This window comes from Crinia signifera, chromosome 3 (assembly GCF_055691185.1).
Source record: "Crinia signifera chromosome 3, ASM5569118v1, whole genome shotgun sequence".
Taxonomy (NCBI): domain Eukaryota; kingdom Metazoa; phylum Chordata; class Amphibia; order Anura; family Myobatrachidae; genus Crinia; species Crinia signifera.
The window spans coordinates 282,136,576-282,155,786 of record NC_139219.1 but is presented as its reverse complement, the minus strand read 5'-3'; the positions used below and the strand labels follow the sequence as shown (position 1 = coordinate 282,155,786).

The following is a 19,211-nucleotide window of genomic DNA, read 5'->3' as shown; positions in this document are numbered from 1 at the left end:
CATGCTGCCCATCGATGGCGATTTGCACCATCGGTGGGCAGCATGAGCATTACCATGCTGCCCAACACCAATAGCATGTCAATAAAAAAAAAATTTGAATAGAGGGTAAAAAAAATCTATACAGAATTGCTAGCAATTTGAAGGAAAAATCTCTGATCTCTCAGAAAACCTGTACACTGAGCAATATATTGATGAGCAATATATTGCGGAGATATATTGCAAGTACACTTGTCGCCGGTGCACACTTCCGATTTATCGCCGGTGCACACTCCCATCGCTGGCAATATGGTCGCTCGGCGACCATATTTCCAGCGATATTTGCAATAATCGCCACTGTGTGTATGCACCTTAACACAGTTGAAAATCCCATGTTTTAAGTTAAGGCATACAATCAATCCAACCGGGCGCTGTGATAATACATAAGTACCCTTTTTTTAAATTATAGAGCGTTAATTTAACTGATTGTGACACATCAACATTTTGACACACGTACATTTGGGAATAAAAACATTTAGTACACGTGCAGAAATGAATTTCAATATGTTGAGAGTCACAAACTGAAATCATTCATGTGCATCATGGCACGATCTGGCTGTGAGTGACCTCTGCTGTTAGCTATCGTTACTAAGGATGTATATTAAGAGAGGACTAACATGTATTCTTCATTATTCCAGCCTGATAGTAATTCTACTCTCAAATAGTGAATAACTACATTACATGACCAGGCTTAAGAACATGTTGAGAATAAAGCTGGCTATACATTTGAACGACCTGCATATGATGCAGATCGTATGCAGGTCATATTATCGGTTGACCTAATGATCATATGTGCTATAAAACACATAAGATCTGCTTACGACCGCAAGCCATCCCGACTGATCATATGTGCAGCATGTACGATTAGTTGAGCGACCTCCCGACCCGCAGGACAGCGAATTGCACTGAAATACCTCACAATGTACGCACAATCGATCGCACGACCCGCCGAAAACGTGCATTTAGCCCTGATACCGTTCTGATTTTATCCCTATAGATTGCAAGCAAGGGGGGGAGGGGGAATATACCCTGTATGTATTATCGATACAGCAGCCTTGTGTCTTCAGGGTTATAAACGACCATTGTGCATTTGTTGTTTTATGTAACCCCTTGAACTGGTATCTGGTCGATAGATCAACAGTGTCTTGGTTGACCGATAATATGGTCGACATGGACAAGTTGACATAGACAACATGCCAACACAATCAAAATGTCGACATGCAGTGGTCAATGGTGTTCACTCAACATATGAAAGGTTGACAAGCTTTTTTTTTTAAAAACTGTTCTTAACTGTTCTTCATTTAAATAACTGTTCTTAATTAAATAATCATATGGGCTTCTCTCCGCCACGGTGTTTGAGAAATCCATCCCAGATCTCCCCCGGCATGTCCCATGGCAGAGGGACTCCGGGAATCAGAACCTGGAAGTCCAGTGCCAGAGTCACTTTGCAAAGGACAGCTCTTATCGAAAGAGCTGTCCTCTGCATTAATAATTGCGTATGCGATCACTGACAATCAAGGCCAGGACATTTGCGGCGGAAGATGGAGTCACGGACTTCAGCACTCCCACAAAAAGGAAGCAACTCACCTTTGTTTTGTGGAACAGATGCCATCACCGCCCCTTTACCCTCCCCCAATTGCCTCCAGCCTGTCAATGTGCTCTGCACATGCACAATACGGGTCCTACACATGCGCAATGTCACCACCATCGGACTTGTACACGGTTTCTCCTCCTTCCCTCCCATCCATAGAGCTCTCTATACACACACGGGACATTCTAGAATAGCACCTCTTTTATACAATATGCAATAGTAGCAAATGCCATGTAAAAGTCATAACATTTATCAAGATAAAAAAAAAATCACTTCTTTCATTACATAAAATTAAATAATATTTTCTCGTAAAATACTACCTTTTGAAACTACACATAAGTTCTGATTTATTCATAAATGTTAGGGACATACCTGTCTACTCTCCGGAATGTCCGTGAGGCTCCTGAAAATCGTGTCACCCTTCTGGCAACCCAGAGACCCCCTCACCCCCCGAAACCCCTCTTCCCGTCGGTCAAGTACAGAAAATCACAGCTCTTCAGGAAGGGGCAGGGCTAAAATGGCGCAAATTGCATCATTTTATCTCCTCCCCCACCCCAAAGAGCTGCAAATGGCAGCATTTCCTGCAATGTGGGAGGGGTTTGGTGACATCAAGCTTCATCCCCACCCTCCGAAGTGTAGCTGTTAAGGTGCCCATACACGTACCGGTTATAGCATCGCATCGCATTGCATGCGTTGTGCATGCGATGTGCGTGCAATGCGATGCGATCAAAACACAGTACAAAAAGTATGTGCAGCACATACTTTGTACTCTGTGATGGGATGCCAGCGGGAGCACGCATCCCATCGCATCGCATGGCTGCAGTTATCGGTACGTGTATGGGCACCTTTAGACTTCTCTCCATGCTTCTCCAGGAGAGGATAAGTAACAAGTCGGCAACTATGGTTACAGAGCATCAGGATATTTTTAATTACATTAGAGTTTGTATAAAACACTTTCTATTCCATTATTCCAAATATCCATATAAAATTTTGGCTAAAATAAAATATATAAAATGTGAAGTACGACTCACTAGATGTAGAATCTGCGTTTGGGCAATAACAATGTCCCTGCACCCCTACTGTATGTATGGCAATGAACTCTTTCAGGGAGCGATTCCATTACAAGTGAATTGAGTCCTGCAAGCTATTCTCATGGAGAACTTGCACTGTGAATTGTATTCACAGGTTCAATTATTTGGAAAAATCTCTACTTTAAGGTAAACAAGTCAGATCACAGTGCAGAACCTCTGGTACACCCCTCTCAATGAATAATCATGCACTTCAAGGCATTAATAATATTATTTTGGCCAATAAAGACATCTCCGTTTTCAGTTAATTTGCTATTAAATGCTAAAAATAAGTTAAATGATGTACAGTATGACAGGTTTGTGGAGGTGTTTTAATTGGAGAGGGGTTTTGAATTTGTAATGTCTTTTGGTCTAACTTTTTACAATCTTAATACGTTAACATAATATTTTCATATATTTTTATATCCACAAACTACTGGAAAGACTTTAATTTTCTGAAAAACACATACAGTATTATCAATATAACCCCAACCAATAAAAGTCCTAATATCAACCATTTCATTTAAGTACAGTACCTCCAGTACAATCAGTGCTTTTTTTCAGCAGGAACCAGCAGGAACTCAGTTCCTGAACCTCTAATTTAATATGACATCATCAGGTATTGAAAATGTACTTTTTATAAGATAAGTTTTATTTTAAACTCACCTGTGAGTGCCTTTGTTTCTAAATACAATATATACATCTATCTCTCAGTCCCTCTCTCTATTATATATGTTTTTTTATTTAATTGATCAACCCGCAGACCAGGAGTTCCTGAACCTATTTTTCCAGAAAAATAGTACTGAGTATAATCCTTATGTCCACATAAAACCTTCTTCTATATGGTCTAGAATTAGATGGTCCTTTGCTGTATCATCAGATGTATCAGCCAATCAGAAGTGCCAGCAGAAAGCATCTTTTATACAAGGTGCCTCATGCTGCATTAGCATATTATCACAGATCATTACATACTGTACATACACATACCTCCCAACTGTGCTTATTTCCCCTGGACAGTCACGATTTTTAGCGGATGTCCTGCCCTGGACAGTGTCCCGTGGTGCCGGTGGGGGGAGGGCAGTTGGAAGTCCCCGTGTCACAGCAGTGTATAGACTCTTGGGGAAAATTACTAAGAATACGAAAATTTGTATTCTTAATACAAATGCATACGACTGGAATACGACGAATTCGTATTCCGGAGGAAAATTTACTAATCAGTCGTATTTGACTGATTCGTGTTTTCCAATGACGTATGGATTCGGATTTTTTCGGATACAAATTTGTATTTTAAATACAAATTCGGATTTTAAAACATTAATTCGTATTGGCAGCCTGCACGGATTTGTCAGAAAAGAAAATAGAAAAATAAATAAATATTTTTTTTTTAAAAATGTCTGGTTACGGCCATGAGGGGGACCCCACGTCAGTTTTTAAAATGATGTATTTAATTTTCTATTTTTTTTTACACACTGCAGCCTGCACGGATCTGTCTGATCCGTGCAAGCTAAAGCCAAATACGGGTTGAAACGGGGCATTCCGTCAAAGCCATGCCCCCTTTATATGAAGCTATGTTCATTTTTTGGGGTTGCCTGCATTGCTCAATGTTGGAAGGTATGGATGCAGCAGCTGTGTGATCCACGTACATCTTGGAATCAGGCCCATTGTCTTAGCCCACCAAATGGAGGCCTCACTAACAGATTCTTTTACAAGTCTTTAAATAGTTATACTGTATTAACAGCACACATATTATGTAATAAATTACATTTAATTTAATTTACAGCAGCTACTTAATACAAAGCTGTATTTTTTATAACATGGAGTCTTCCTCACTGTCCACATACGTTGTCTGTTTGGTACACATGTAGTTAGGCACAACCTTCATAGAAGTAACATGTCACCTTTAATATTACCATGAGTGACCTGTAAACCACTGTCCGCTTTCTGGTCCCCTTGTACAGTAACCTGGAAGAGTACTGTATGCTCTATATACTGGATTCCTGTGTCTGCTCCTGAATTAGTTGCCTTTTAAAATTTGGAAACAGTGATGCACTTTCCCAGAATTCCTTGGCCACGAAATAATAGCAGATACTATCGAGACAGCAGTTAATGTCGCTGATGCCTTGCGCGCATAAAGAAAAATCATTGATCACTTTTAACACTGAGCATTCGAGCATCATGGATTCCAAGACAAACCTGACAATCGTTCCAATCCCAAATGGCAGGAAACAAAACAAGAAAATTAGCAAATTGGTGGACACTATATTGATGCTTTTCTGGATATCCTTCTCTTCATTAATACTCAGTTTGTTCTTGTTGTGTAGGGTCCTGATAATTTCTATAGAGCAGAAGGTTAATATGAACAATGGAACGCAAAACCCAAGAATGGAAAAGTATAAAGCTCTCTTTAATGGTCTTTCGAAGTCTTTTCGGAAGCAGGTTGTTGAGTTAATGGATAATTTCTCAGCTGTAAGCTCGATGAAGATTCGTGTAGCTATAAGAAGAAGCCAAATCACCCCACAGGCCATTGCCGCCTTCTTCGGGGAACGAAAAGCTTTTGCTCTCAATGGAAACTTGATGGCCACATATCTGTCTACTGATATTAAGGTGATGATGGCAATGCTCATGTATGTGTTCATAAAGTATGCAGATATCAGAGCATTGCAAAATGGGCTTCCCAATTCCCACCTGTCTTGGGTAGAGTAGATGCGGAAGGGGATGGTAAACAGCAAGCAGCAATCACTAAGGAGGAGGTTCATCATGAATACTCTGGCCTCTGTCCACTTCTTCATTTTAAAGCAGAAAACCCAAATGGCAAGTGTGTTGAATAGTATTCCGAGGACCATGACGCCGATAAGTAGGATCATCAAGAAAAGATCAACTGCCCGGTTTCTTTCGCTCAATACGTCGGTGCAATTTTGGCTGCTGTAATTTCCTTAGATAAAACATAAATTATATATTACAGATAATTCCAATTAAAGAAGCAATACCGAATAAGTATCTTGCTGTTACAAATTATATTAATCCAGTGGTTCTCAAAATTTGTCTTTAGGACCCATACAGGTCACATTTTAAAAGGTGGGGCTTATGACTTCACTTGTGTTTATGTGAGGAAACCTGGAAAGCATGAACTGTGTGGGATCAGAGTTTGAGTACCTTTTGTATTAAACATAATATACTGTATAGGTTGGTGATTTTGGGGGATATTCAATCCCCGGCGAGCATCTCCCATCGGGGAGATGCTCGCCGGGCCCTATTCAATGCTGTCTTCCTCGACAGCATTGAACAGGGTATCTCGGCAGAATGAGCCCGACATCACAAGCTGTTGGGCTCGTTCTGCCGAGAACGGCCAGGAACTGACGAGCTGCCGGCTGCAGCTCGCCTCTTCCCGGCAGCAACTCGCGGTCACACCCCCTTCTCGCTTCTGGGCAGGCGGGACATTGAATCCCACCTGCATGTTGCAAGCTTGATTGCCATGACCCTCAGATTGAATACCTCCCTTAATAGTATGGGATTTTATTTTACAATATCAGAAAATCAGTAAGGAAATGCTCACTAGTCTCTGAAAAATTATTTTAAGCTCTGTCCCAAAGGACAGTCAGTGGGAGTTAATTGTTAACTAAATGCAATCCCATAATTATTAATTTACTTATCTTAAATTTACAGATTGTGTAAATGACTCATGAGTTGTCCTACAGTTTTCCAGGCCACCTGTGGATCTGTGGAATGTGTTAGTTAGGAATGAATGCAGCATGTTTTAAAATGTGACAGCTAGTAATGACTACACCTGTGCACCAGCTATGTGGTCTGGAAAATGTGACCTGTTGGTAGATCTTGAGGACTGGTTTTGGCAACCCCTGCTCTAGATCATTACATATCATTTCTAATTGGTTGATATTTAATACACATTTGCAGTTTCTTAGAGGTAACATTCATAATGCTGATATTACACAAAACTATACAGTGCATATCTCCCAACATGACCCTCTCCAGGAGGGACAGAATGCTCTATTCCTGGACTTCCTTTTAATTTGAGAATGCTATCACCTGTGTTGAAGCACCTTTTATATCAATTAGCCTCTTTAACGTAGGTGATGGCAATCATACATTAAGAGGAAAGTACAGGAACAGAGCATTGTGCCCCTCCTCGAATGGGTCATGTTGGGAGGTATGCAGTGCATTGTTAAAGTGTTTTGTGGCCTCCAAGAACAGTTAAGTAATGCCTTAGATCCAGCCAGGTACCAGTGAGACTTGAATTGATATTATAAAGATGTGCTTGGTTACTGAACAAATGAGCACAGACAAGGGACGATTCTGAATTGAAGGCAAAGTGGTCGTAATTGCACGCAGCAGCAACACCCAGATCACCTATTTTATGCTGATGTGAGAATCCATTCAAGTAATGCAGCCTGAAAGTGGAAACCCATTGTCTTTTAAGCCACCCATCTCAACCCTCAATATTAGTATCTGCACTTGCACCTGCATAATGCTAGTTGCAAGTTATATGTCCGTCTTCCCTTTCGTGTACACATGACTCGCAAATAGATTTGAACCAGAGGCAGTTGCAATATCAGGACAGCAGAGCAGAACAAAACTAGCCAATGGGTCAGCATTTTGGGGTCCAGATGTGTTATCCAGCATCTCTCTGTTAGTTTTGGTCTGCGCTGCAGTTCCAGCATTGCAACCATACACTCCTATGACACTCCCACACGTCTGGCTGGTTACTCTCATACCCACAGACTGCTCATGTAACATATATTATTTCCTTATTCTGTGCTACATAAGTGACTTTTACTCATTTTGTTGTGTAATGACCTCATGCAATCATACAAAGAAGCAATGTAATCTCCCCTATTACGGAAACATTCGATGTAAGCTACAATTCCGTACTCACCGGATGTGTGCAAATATGCTAATGCTGTAGCCACCTGGAAATGGACTAAGATTCTCATTGGCGTCTTTGGGAATCCCACATTTGCATACACACACAGAGGTGATCACGGATCCTTGGGTAATAGACCATCAGACCAGTGGCGTAAGTTCGTTCTAGTTGCCCGGAGGCAAGATATATATATTGGTGCCCCCCACACACACACACAGATACGTACACACACAACCCTATATAACTTATATAAAATATATATATTATGTTCAGAAGATAGATAGATAGATAGATAGATAGATAGAACATATATATATTTCAGAACTCAGCCACAGAAGCAATATCGTTGGCTTTTAAATAACTCCGAGGGAGAGGTGCCCCTTTGGGAGCAGGAGCCCGGTGGCAGATGACTCCATTGCCTCCCAGAGTTCTGCCTCTGCATCAGACTAACCCTATGGTTATGCAGAATGGCCACGGAAACTGATATGTTCTGCATAGGAGAGTCAACTTGCCATATATGGTCTCTGGCTGTCAATCACTTTGCATATCATTCTCGCTGTGAGTGACATTACTAGGGTACCTTGGCACATGCACAGTGAGATTGTGATGTATGTACAGTTAGCTGATACTCAACTGGGCAAATATTGGAAGTGTATAGATCACTGATACAAGTCCTAGACAATGTATCTGTATAGAGTTCAATGTTAAGAATTTGTTCTACAAATGTTACGCATTAATTCCTTTCTTTCTGCCCCCTCCTCCAGGGGTAACTGCCTGGTTGGCACACGGGGACGTGGCCAGTAGGAAAATGTACTGGGGGTTAACCGATCACCCTGCCCCCCACTGTACAGTGCCACTACGATCACATTGTCAGGTGCTGCTTGGTACCCCCACTTGTGCTTTTATGTGGTCTTCCGGGAGGTGCAGAAGGTGTGGGCGGGGGGGGGGGGGGGGGGGGTGGGTGGGGTGGTATATGGGATACTTGCGCACTTTTCCTTAGGGCTGTGAGGGTCATCTGTATTTCACAAGGCTCCTGGTCATCCTGAGAGTATAGGCAAGTATGATTTTACATGAGTCTAGACATAGTATACTTATTGACAGAGAGAATGCAAGCAGTTTGCTTTACTTTGGGATATTAAGCTGCATAAACTTTGATGTACAGATGTCATTTGAAAGCACATTTACATGTAATGGAATTTACTGTCAGCTGCAAATGCAGCTGATCTCTTATTAATCACTAGCAACATAAATAAAAGAGTTCGGCTTACCTGTGTTTAATGAGAACAATGTTGATGAAGATGCTGTTGATGAGGTCGTAACTATATATGTGCTATAAAATGTTTGGACATGGAGAAAGTTATGTATGCCAGTATGAAATGCATTATGTTACAAAAGAGTATTTCATGGTAGTGGTACAACTTACTCTGGATCCATGATCTTTGTGTAGACTCAGAAGGATCAGAAGGAATTCATTTCCGTGCAAATGTTTCTAGGAGGAAGATTCGCAGCAGCTGGTCAGCACGGAAAGCGCAGAACTACATGGGGTTCGTCCACTGAATTCTTTCTCAAATATGTTTCAAAACAGCCTGGTTAATGTAACATAATGTACGTTAGGACATATGTTGAAATCAATTTAGGTTTTTCTAAAATATCACATCATTGTCTCATGCAAATGAGGAACATTAATTATTTATTCACTTATGAATCAGATGTACTGTACAAAGAATATCAGTTGCTGAATTATTTGAGGTCTAAGGCAATAGGCCTGATTCAGACAAATTCGCAGGACAGCAAATCTGCAGTCCTACAGATTATTGAATAACCGAGCATGCTCAAAGCCATCCTGCGAATAGCGGCAGCAATGGCTTATCATCATTGGTTTGGAGGCGTGATTGAAGTCGCAGCCATACACAGGGGCGAGTTATCACTATGGCAGGGAGGCGGCTATCTGATCGCTGGGCTCCAAAGATTCACAGCCCAGCGATCAGGTCTGAATAGGGCCCAAGTTTTTATGTTGCATGCAAAAAAAAATATATATATATATAATTTAAATTATAATAATAATAATAATAATAATAATATAGTTAAATTATTATATAATGTTAACATGCCACCTCCACACGTTCACCTAATGGTTCGGAAAGTTGATATTAGTGTGTGTGTGAGGGGTGGTGGGAGCAGTAAGTTGTTTTTCCTAGGGTGCCGAAAAACCTAGCTCTGGCTCTGATTATACAGTCCCTGCACAATACATGCAGCTATAACATTTACTGCATTTCCTCTTTACCAAGGCGAAGCAGGAAGCTGCAGCAAAAATACACTTCCGTTTGGGTTCACTTAGATATTTCTTAAATTTATTAAAAAAAAAGCATTTTTTTCAATGAAGATAACATTAAATTAATCAGAAATACACTCTGTACAATGTTAAGGTGGTAAATGACTATACTTGTTGCAAACGTCTGTATTTTAAAGGAATATCTACATAGGTGTATAGAGGACAATTTCCAGCAACCATCACACAGGTGTTCTAATGGTACAATGTGTTAGAAGACTAATGGATGATTAGAAAACCCTTGAAAACCCTTGTGCAATTAGGTTAGCACAGCTGAAAATGGGTTTGCTCGTTAGAGAAGCAATACAACTGGCCTTGCTTTGAGCGGGTACCATTTAATGAAGCTGCCAGTTAAGGACATATGGGGCATCTATTTCTCAAACTAGAGACTCTAATGTACTTGTCATCTTACTCAGTTGTGCACGGGGCATCCCACTTCTCTTTCTACTTTGGTTAGAGCCAGTTTGTGCTGTTCTCTGAAGGGAGTAGTACAAACCGTTACAGGATACAGTATGTTCATTTTCTTGGCAAATTCTTGCATGGAATAGCCTTCGTTTCTCATAACAAGAATAGACTGTCAAGTTTCCCATGACAGTTCTCTTTTTTTCTGGCCATTTTGGGAGTATAATCAAACCCACAAATGTGATGCTTCAGATACTCAACTAGCTCAAAGGAAGGCCAGTTGTATAGCTTCTCTAAAAAGCAATCCTGTTTTCAGCTGTGCTAACATAATTGCACAAAGGTTTTCAAGGGTTTTCTAATCGTTCATTAGCAAACACAATGTACCATTAGAACACTGGTACTAATGCATGAAATGGACCTCTATACACTTATGTATTAATTCCTTTAACCCCTTCATGACAGAGCCAGTTTGTGCCTTCATGACAGAGCCCTTTTTTTCAAATCTGACATGTCTCACTTAAGTGGGGATAACTTTTTTTTGCTTTTACTTATCCCAGTGATTTTGAGATTGTTTTCTCGTGACACATTGTACTTCAAGTTAGTGGTAAATTTTGGTCGATACAGTCTGTGTTTTTTTTGAAAAATACCAAAATATCGTAAAAAAATGGAAAATTTAGCAATTTTCAAAATGTTAAATTTTCTGCTTGTGAGACAAATAATCTTACCACTCAAAATAGTTAATAACTAACATAGACCATATTTATACTTTATGTTGCCATCATTATTTCAACCTCCTTTTCATTTTTTTGGACACTAGGAGGCTTAAAATATGAATAGCAAATTCTCAAATTTTCAAGAAAATTTCAAACTCTGATTTTTTTAGGGACCAGGTCAGTTTTGATGTGACTTTGAGGGACTTGTATGTGAGACACCCCCATAAATGATGCCATTTCAAAAACTGCACCCCTCACAGTATTCAAAACAGCATTTTGGAAGTTTGTTAACCCTTTAGGTGTTTCACAGGAATTAAAACAAAGTGTAGGTGAAATTTCAAAATTTCTTTTTTTTTGCAGATTTGCAATTTTAATACATTTTTCTAAGGAACACAGTACATTTTACTAGAGAAATGTGACTAAAAATTGATTCCCCCAATTCTTTGGTTTTCATAAATATCCTATATGTGGCCCTAGTGTGCACGGTGACCAAACCACAGGCTTCATAATAGAAGGAGCACCTACTTGATTTTGGAGCCTCCTTTTTATGAGATTATTTTTTAGGCACCATGTAGGTTTCTAGGCACCATAAGATGCTAAAAGTTAGGAACCCCCCCACAAGTGACCCCATTTTGCAAACTACACCCCTCAGGGAATTCATCTAGGGGTATAGAGTACATTTCAAACCCCCAGGGGTTTCACCAATTGTGGTACAACTGGGCAGTGAAAATGAAAAAAATTAATTTTTCATTTTCACAGCTCAGTTGTATCAAAATTGGTGAAACCTCGGGGGGTTTGAAATGTACTCTATACCCCTAGATGAATTCCCTGAGGGGTGTAGTTTGCAAAATGGGGTCACTTGTGGGGGGGTTCCACTGTATGGGTGTTTCGGGGGTCATTCAACCAGAATCTGTGCTGCAAAATCCAAATCGTTGGTGATCGGTGCGGTATACACACACACACACACACACACACACACACATATATATATATATATATATATATATATATGTGTGTGTATATATATATATATATATATATATATATACAGATAGCGCAGGCCTTATGCTTGCTGGCGAATCGCCAGCAGCATGCTGCTGGCGATCCGCCAGCAACACGGCGCGCCATCTGACTGAGACGCGCGTGCGTCCCCCACGCACGCGCGTCTCAGTATCCGGGCGGCCGGGCGGTGAGGCGGACACAATACTGTCCGCCTCCCGCTCGAGGGGGGCTGGGGGGACCCGAGGAGGCTGTGGGGGGGTGCGGGCGCCCGGTGTGGGCACCGGGCGACCGAGGGCAGCACCGTCGGAAGGGGACGCGCGCGCACCTCGTGCGCGCGCGTCCCCTTCCGACACACAGATGGCGCGGGAGCAGGGAATGGCGATGGCGACGCCATTGCCATCCCCTGCAAAGATGAGCCCGGCCCCATCTGTATATATACATATATATATATATACACACACATATATATATATATATATATATATGTGTGTGTATATATATATATATATATATATATATATATACATATACATTTGCAATACTTATTTTTTATTTTATTTTAACTTTTCTAGCAGCATGATGCTGCTGCTGCTGCTGCTGCTGCGGGAGGGAGGGGGGAGGAGGGCAGCGCTGCGTGCGCACCGGGGGAGCCGGGGTAGCTGCTGCTGCTGCTGCCGCCGGGTGAGTGCCCGGCGGGTGGGAGGGGGGGGCTGCACATCGGTGGTGATCGGTGCTGCACCGATCACCACCGTTTTCTGTGTTACCGAGCGGCTTAGCCGCCGGTAACACAGGAAAAGCTGTGATTGACTGTTCAGATTTGAACAGCCAATCACAGCGATCGCCGACCGGGGGGGGCACCCCTGCCCCCCCTGGGCGACGAGGGGGGATGTCTGCTGTCAGGGACAGCAGACATCACCTAACTGTCACTGCGTCTCTAGACGCAGTGACAGTTAGAAGTCATGACGTATATATACGTCAACGGTCGGGAAGTACTTCCCGACCATGACGTATATATACGTCAAATGTCGTGAAGGGGTTAAAAAACGGACATTGGAAGCTAGTGTAGTCATTTACCACATTAACAATATGTATTTCTGATTAATTGAATGTTATCTTTACTGAAAAAACAGTGCTTTTATTTTAAAAATATGGAAATATCTAAGTGACCCCAAACTTTTGAACGGTAGTGTATGTATGAACCTCTTGGATGCGGTCTGCACAGTGTATCGCTTCCAGACAGCTCATTGGGCATGTGTGAAATCTTGCTTGCAGCCCAGAGCTGGCAAATGCGCCTGCTGTTGTGAATGAGCAATGAGACCTGTAGCTGTCCATATCAATAGCTGCAGGTATCGGAGCGGACAGCGCTACTGACATTACCCCCTGTTATTTGTGTGCTATCTTGTCACTGAGCATGGGGGAGAAGCTGTATCAGCGCACATAACATCGCTGAAAACACTTCTCGCCCATAACAACACTTCATACATGTACCACATAGTGCTCGCCTGTGAGTCCCAGGCTGTTTTCCTAGGAATGCCAGGAAGCAATCATGTTAACCTGTGAGTTCTACAGTAGGCTGTGAGTATAGTGTTCTCCTGTGAGCATAATGTTCTCATGTGAGGGTTACACAGGGTTGCCGACCCTCCCGGAATTTCTGGGAGTCTCCCGAAAATCGGGACCCCCTCCCGGCCCCCCGGAAGGGTGGGCAACCCATCCGGATTCAGGGGGGACCCCCGCTGTCCCCCGGATCGCGGCATTAAAATGCCGCAATCCTCGGGTCTCAGAGGAGGGGGCGGAGCTAAAACGGCACAATTGCGTCGTTTTAGCCCCGCCCCCTCCACGGAGATCCGTGAATTCCCTGATTTACCAGCACGGGCCGGGGCTTAGTGATGTCACTCGTAAGCCCCGCCCCCTGAGCGGCTGCTGAAACTCTCCTCTCCGGGCTTCTCCCGGAGAGGAGAATCTTAAAGTCGGCAACCCTGGGGTTACAGTAGGCTGTGAGATTAATGTTCTTCTGTAAATGTTACAGTAGGCTGTGAGCATAATAATCTCCTGTGAGTGTTACAGTAGGATGTGAGCATAATGTTGTCCAGTGAGTGTTACAGTAGGCTGTGACTGTTTTCCTGAGAGTGTTACATTTGGCTCTGAGTTTAATTTTCTCCAGTCAGTGTTACAGTAGGCTGTGACTGTTCTCCTGTGAGTGTTACAGTTGGCTGTGAGCATAATATACTCCTGTGAGTGTTACAATAGACTGTGAGTATAATTTTCTCCAGTGAGTATTACAGTAGACTGTGATCATAATGTTCTCCAGTTAGTATTACTACAGGCTGTGACTGTTCTCCTTTGACTGTTACAGTAGGCTTTGAGCCTAATGTTCTCATGGGAGCATTACATTAGGGTGTGAGCATAATATTCTCCAGTGAATGTTACAGTAGGCTGTGACTTTTCTCCTGTGAGTGTTACATTAGGCCATACTTGCCTACCTGAGCCTCTCCTTCAGGGAGAAAATGCTCTGTTCCTGGACTTCCCTGGTAATGTATGATTGCCATCACCTGTAGGGAGCTAGGTAATTGATAAGAAAGGTGTTTCACTACAGGTGATGATGGCAATCATACATTACCAGGGAAGTCCAGGAGCAGAGAATTTTCTCCCTCATGGAGAGGGTCAGGTAGGCAACTATGAATCATTAGGCTCTGAGTTTAATGTTCTCCTTTGAGTATCAGAGTAGGCTGTGAGCATAATGTTCTCCTGTGAGTGTAAAGGGGCATACACATGCAGAGTTTTGTGCTGAGTGATTTTACTAAGCGATTTTGCTAAGCAATTTTGCTTAAGCAAAAAAAGTCAGGGTAATGGTTCAGAATGAGAGATTGTGATCAGTATCTCTCATTCTGTACACACAGAGAGATTTGCAGTCATTTGCTAAACAATCTTACTAGATTGTGACTGCATGCACTGACTTAGTTAGCAAGAGATACTTAATCTCTCGGAGCATACACACGGAGAGATCTGTGCTTACTTTCTAAGCAATCTAGTCAGATTGCTTAGAAAATAGCACACATTTGCTCCGTGTGTACACCCCTAATAATGTTCTCCTGTGAATGTTACAGTAGGTAGTGAGCATGATGTTCTCCTGTGAGTATTGCAGTAGGCTGTGAGCATAATGTTCTTCTGTGAGTGTTTCAGTAGGCTGTTGTGAGCATAATGTTCTCCTGTGAATGTTACAGTAGGTTGTGAGCATAATGTTCTCCTTTGAGTATTCCAGTAGGCTGTGAGCTTAATGTTCTCCTGTGAATGTTACAGTAGGCTGTGAGCATAATGTTCTTCTGTGAGTGTTACAGTAGGCTGTGAGCATAATGTTCATCTGTGAGTATTGCAGTAGGCTGTGAGCATAATGTTCTCCTGTGAATGTTACAGTAGGTTGTGAGCATAATGTTCTCCTGTGAGTATTGCAGTAGGCTGTGAGCATAATGTTCTCCTGTGAATGTTACACAGTAGGTTATGAGCATAATGTTCTCCTGTGAGTATTGCAGTAGGCTGTGAGCATAATGTTCTCCTGTGAATGTTACAGTAGGCTGTGAGCATAATGTTCTCCTGTGAGTATTGCAGTAGGCTGTGAGCATAATGTTCTCCTGTGAATGGTATAGTAGGCTGTGGGCATAATGTTCTCCTGTGAGTGTTTCAGTAGGCTGGGAGTAGAGATGCCAATCCTGGGCTTTATTTTTTTATTCTGGGATTTAGGATTGAAAAATGGGTACTCTTTACCTAGAAGGGCGCCCACGATTTTGATCGTGGGCATCGTTAGGAAAAAAAAATTGCGTCGGTCGCATCGCATGCGACCAAAAAATCGCATGCGATGCCCGCGATTTCCCATAGGGAACAATGTTAAATATCCCAATTGACCCGATTTTCCTGTTCAATGTCTCAATTGACCCGATTTTTCCATAGGAAACAATGTTAAATGGCCCACAGAGGCCAAATAGGCACCATGAAGTGTGAAATGGCCCCCACAATTCTTAACACCACCCCACGATCAACGTCAACCCGAAGCGTGGCGAGCGCAGCGGTTTGCGTCCTACGACCTTTTCATACCCCCACTATCCACGTCGGCGTGGAGTTGAGAATAGAAAGTGTGGCAAGCGCAGCGAGCCACCGAGCCCGAAGCGTGGCGAGCGCAGCGAGCCCCGCGAGGGGGCGCGGACAGCTGTGAAGCCTGCGAGGGGACGCGTATACCTGTGAAGGTGTCCGCGTCCCCTCGCCACGCTTCGGGCTTGGTGGCTCGCTGCGCTCACCACACTTTCTATTCTCAACTCCACGCCGACGTGGATAGGGGGGGTATGAAAAGGTCGTAGGACGCGTACCGCCGCCCCTCGCGGGCTCGCTGCGCTTGCCACGCTTCGGGTTGACGTTGATCGTGGGGTGGCGTTAACAATTGTGGGGGCCATTTCACACTTCAGGGTGCCTATTTGGCCTCTGTGGGCCATTTAACATTGTTTCCTATGGAAAAATCGGGTCATTTGAGACATTGAACAGGAAAATCGGGTCAATTGGGGCATTTAACATTGTTCCCTATGGGAAATCGCGGGCATCGCGTCGGTCGCATCGCATGCGATTTTTTAGTGCATGCGATGCCCACGATGGCCGCGATGGCCGCCCTTCTAGAAGAGTACCGAAAAATTTTCAATCCTGGGATTCCTGGGATTGAGTTGGTCAAGTAAAATGTTATTCTATATTTTCTTTTAAATACTCCTATTTTTCCTATGGGTTTGTTTTGCTTCATTATACAGGCTATTTTATTCCTGTGGTGTTAGGGTGCAGTAGGGCCCCCAATACTACAGGTATAAAATAAATAACAGTAATGGCCCAGCACAAGATCACAGGAACAAAATAATTTTTTTGTGTGTCCTGCTCCAACCCCCACCAAAATGAAATAACCTTTAGAGCCCCCAGATGAGCCCTGCACTATCCCCCTGGTTATCTTCAAGTCTTCCTCAGTCTCTCCTCTCCAATGCAGCATGTTTGTTCACTACAAACAGAACCAATGTTGATCAGGTTTTCACTGAAATGTTCCTTGAGATCCTACAAGTAACATAGTCTATGAATGCTTTCACTATAATGGTGATTAGCAAACAAAATAATCAATGTATCAACAATATCTATTGTGCCACAAAGCAAGTAAAGTGGGGGCCAGATCCGCACATGGGTAACAGGTGTGTGTGTGTGTGTGGGGGGGGGGGGGGGGGGGTGTCAGAGGCACACATTGGTAATGGTGCCTCCCCACTCCTCATTACTGGAGCATGTGTTGCTGCACTTGAATAATAAAAAAAAAACCCTATATGATGTGGGGGGTGTCAGGTGCCTTGATGCCCACCTCAGTGGCAAATGCAGGATTTCTAGAGGGGGGTTTCCAAATGCAATACACATACAGTATAACCAATCTGTTGAACATTGGAGCAAGAGCGGGAGTCTAGAGGAGTGCTAGAAGTACCTAGTAACAACCATGGGCATAATATACACACTGGCATTTTTATTTTTTATATACTGGATACTGTATGGAATACAGTATCACAGGACTCAGATCCACATGCACACAGTAAACATGTTAGAAGAAGCTGCCACCACTGGGCAAATGCAGCAGTTCTGCTCTGTCCTTTACACTGCATGATGTGGTGGCAGCTCTAGTAATTGCATTATATACCATAGCTATTGTCATAATAACCACCTGCCAAGAGAATGCGGGTTTCTGGGCAACCAGAGACCCCCCCTGCGTTTGCCTAGGCACCCTCTCCAAAATCACCACCACTACATACCTGGTAAAAACGCAATGTCTGCAGGTGAGACAAACTCATGTCAGAGTTTAAAGTACTCCCACTCATATGATGTTTGAGTGGGCTTCTTATGCACCTCCCTAGTGATTCCTCTCCCTCTTTATACCATCTTCTTTATAAAACAATTCTAGCTGACAAACAGGTTTATTCTATAAAATATATATATATATATATATATATATATATATATATATATATACATACTGAATTCATTCTATTATATGTTTTCCAATTTATAACCCCGCTTGCATTATAATGGTACTTTTAGCAATCACCACTGCATTGTACTATATGGATTTGTACTTATCTCATGAGAAATATTTACCTACTTACTTTCTTTAGAAATCTCAATGCATTGTAGTGCAAATTACATTTTTGTCTTTACATTGCTTTTGTACCCCTAAAGCTGTGTACACACTGGAAGATATATTGCTGAGCAATATATTGCTCAGTGTCTCCTTTTATCTGCGACCAGAGATGGTCGCTGATGAAAGGGAACCTCTGCCAGGGGAGCCGCAGAGGGAAACTGCTGATCGCAATCATAAGGGGGCTAAAAACGGAGTGCGCCCCCGCCGATTTATCACCGGTGAACACTCCAATCGCTGGCGATATTGCCAGCGATTATAGCCCGTGTGTATGCACCTTTACACATCACATTGCTGGGTTGCAATCACATCCTCATTTGTATATTTGCCCATAGTGTGCATATCAGTAACGACAATCATTACAGAATTTCTCTTACCTCCAGCGGATTCTATTGCAGTTGGGAGTATGCATCTGCTACCAGTGGTCTGTGGTAGTTGTATTCTGACATTATAGAAAGGGAAGTTATTTTTCACAGCGATGAATTGTTGAAAACAATATCTGTGCTTGTTCCGTATGAGTGGAAAACCCAGAAGCTGCATGAAGTTGGTTGAGAAATATAACAAAAGGAGTGTCAGTTATCTGTGCGTAGATGATTGAGTCATTTTCTCCAACTGCTCAGAACAGAAAGCTAAACTGAAGTCAATGTGGTTCTCTATTGCTAAGCAAACACAATTCTCAGTTCTTGGACTGTGCCTTTTCCAAGGATCTAAATAGGGTTATAAAAATGTAATTTACAGCAGCTGCAGTAGATATGGCCAGTAAAGAATGTAAGCCGAACAGAGGAACGATTCCTGTGCCAGCATGCCAATAAGGAAGTGCCATGGCATTATATTCATTTATGGTGCCAAACAGAAATAACCTGGAGCAACAGTGATTCCAGCACTTAAGGGCCTTATTTTGGTTCATTCTTTCTGACAAAATCCTTCTTAGATGGACAAAACCATGTGCACTGCAGGTGGGGCAGATGTTACTTGTGCAGAGAGAATTAGATTTGGGTGGGGTTA

General features: G+C 42.6%; 1 protein-coding gene across 2 annotated transcripts; it reads right to left on the bottom strand.

Moving 5' to 3' along the window:
- Positions 1 to 2,522: 2,522 nt before the first annotated feature.
- Positions 2,523 to 18,886, bottom strand: LOC146062739 (G-protein coupled receptor 35-like). Of its 2 annotated transcripts, XM_083174778.1 has the most exons (5): positions 18,584 to 18,886; positions 8,997 to 9,159; positions 8,842 to 8,903; positions 8,564 to 8,615; positions 2,523 to 5,626 (listed from the first exon to the last, which is right to left on the bottom strand). In XM_083174778.1, the coding sequence occupies exons 4-5, from the start codon at positions 8,586 to 8,588 to the stop codon at positions 4,677 to 4,679; spliced, it is 975 nt and encodes a 324-aa protein (XP_083030904.1). In that variant the 5' UTR covers positions 8,589 to 8,615; positions 8,842 to 8,903; positions 8,997 to 9,159; positions 18,584 to 18,886; the 3' UTR covers positions 2,523 to 4,676. The 2 variants fall into 2 exon arrangements, with proteins under 2 accessions (XP_083030904.1, XP_083030903.1); XM_083174777.1 differs by lacking the exon at positions 8,564 to 8,615.
- Positions 18,887 to 19,211: the final 325 nt, after the last annotated feature.

What these genes read in the sequence shown, in the direction of transcription:
- LOC146062739 (XM_083174777.1), bottom strand. An exon ending in ATTGTTCTCATTAAACACAG is followed by an intron (nt 5,627 to 8,841) that starts GTAAGCCGAACT and finishes GTTTTATCTAAG; the next exon opens with GAAATTACAGCAGCCAAAAT.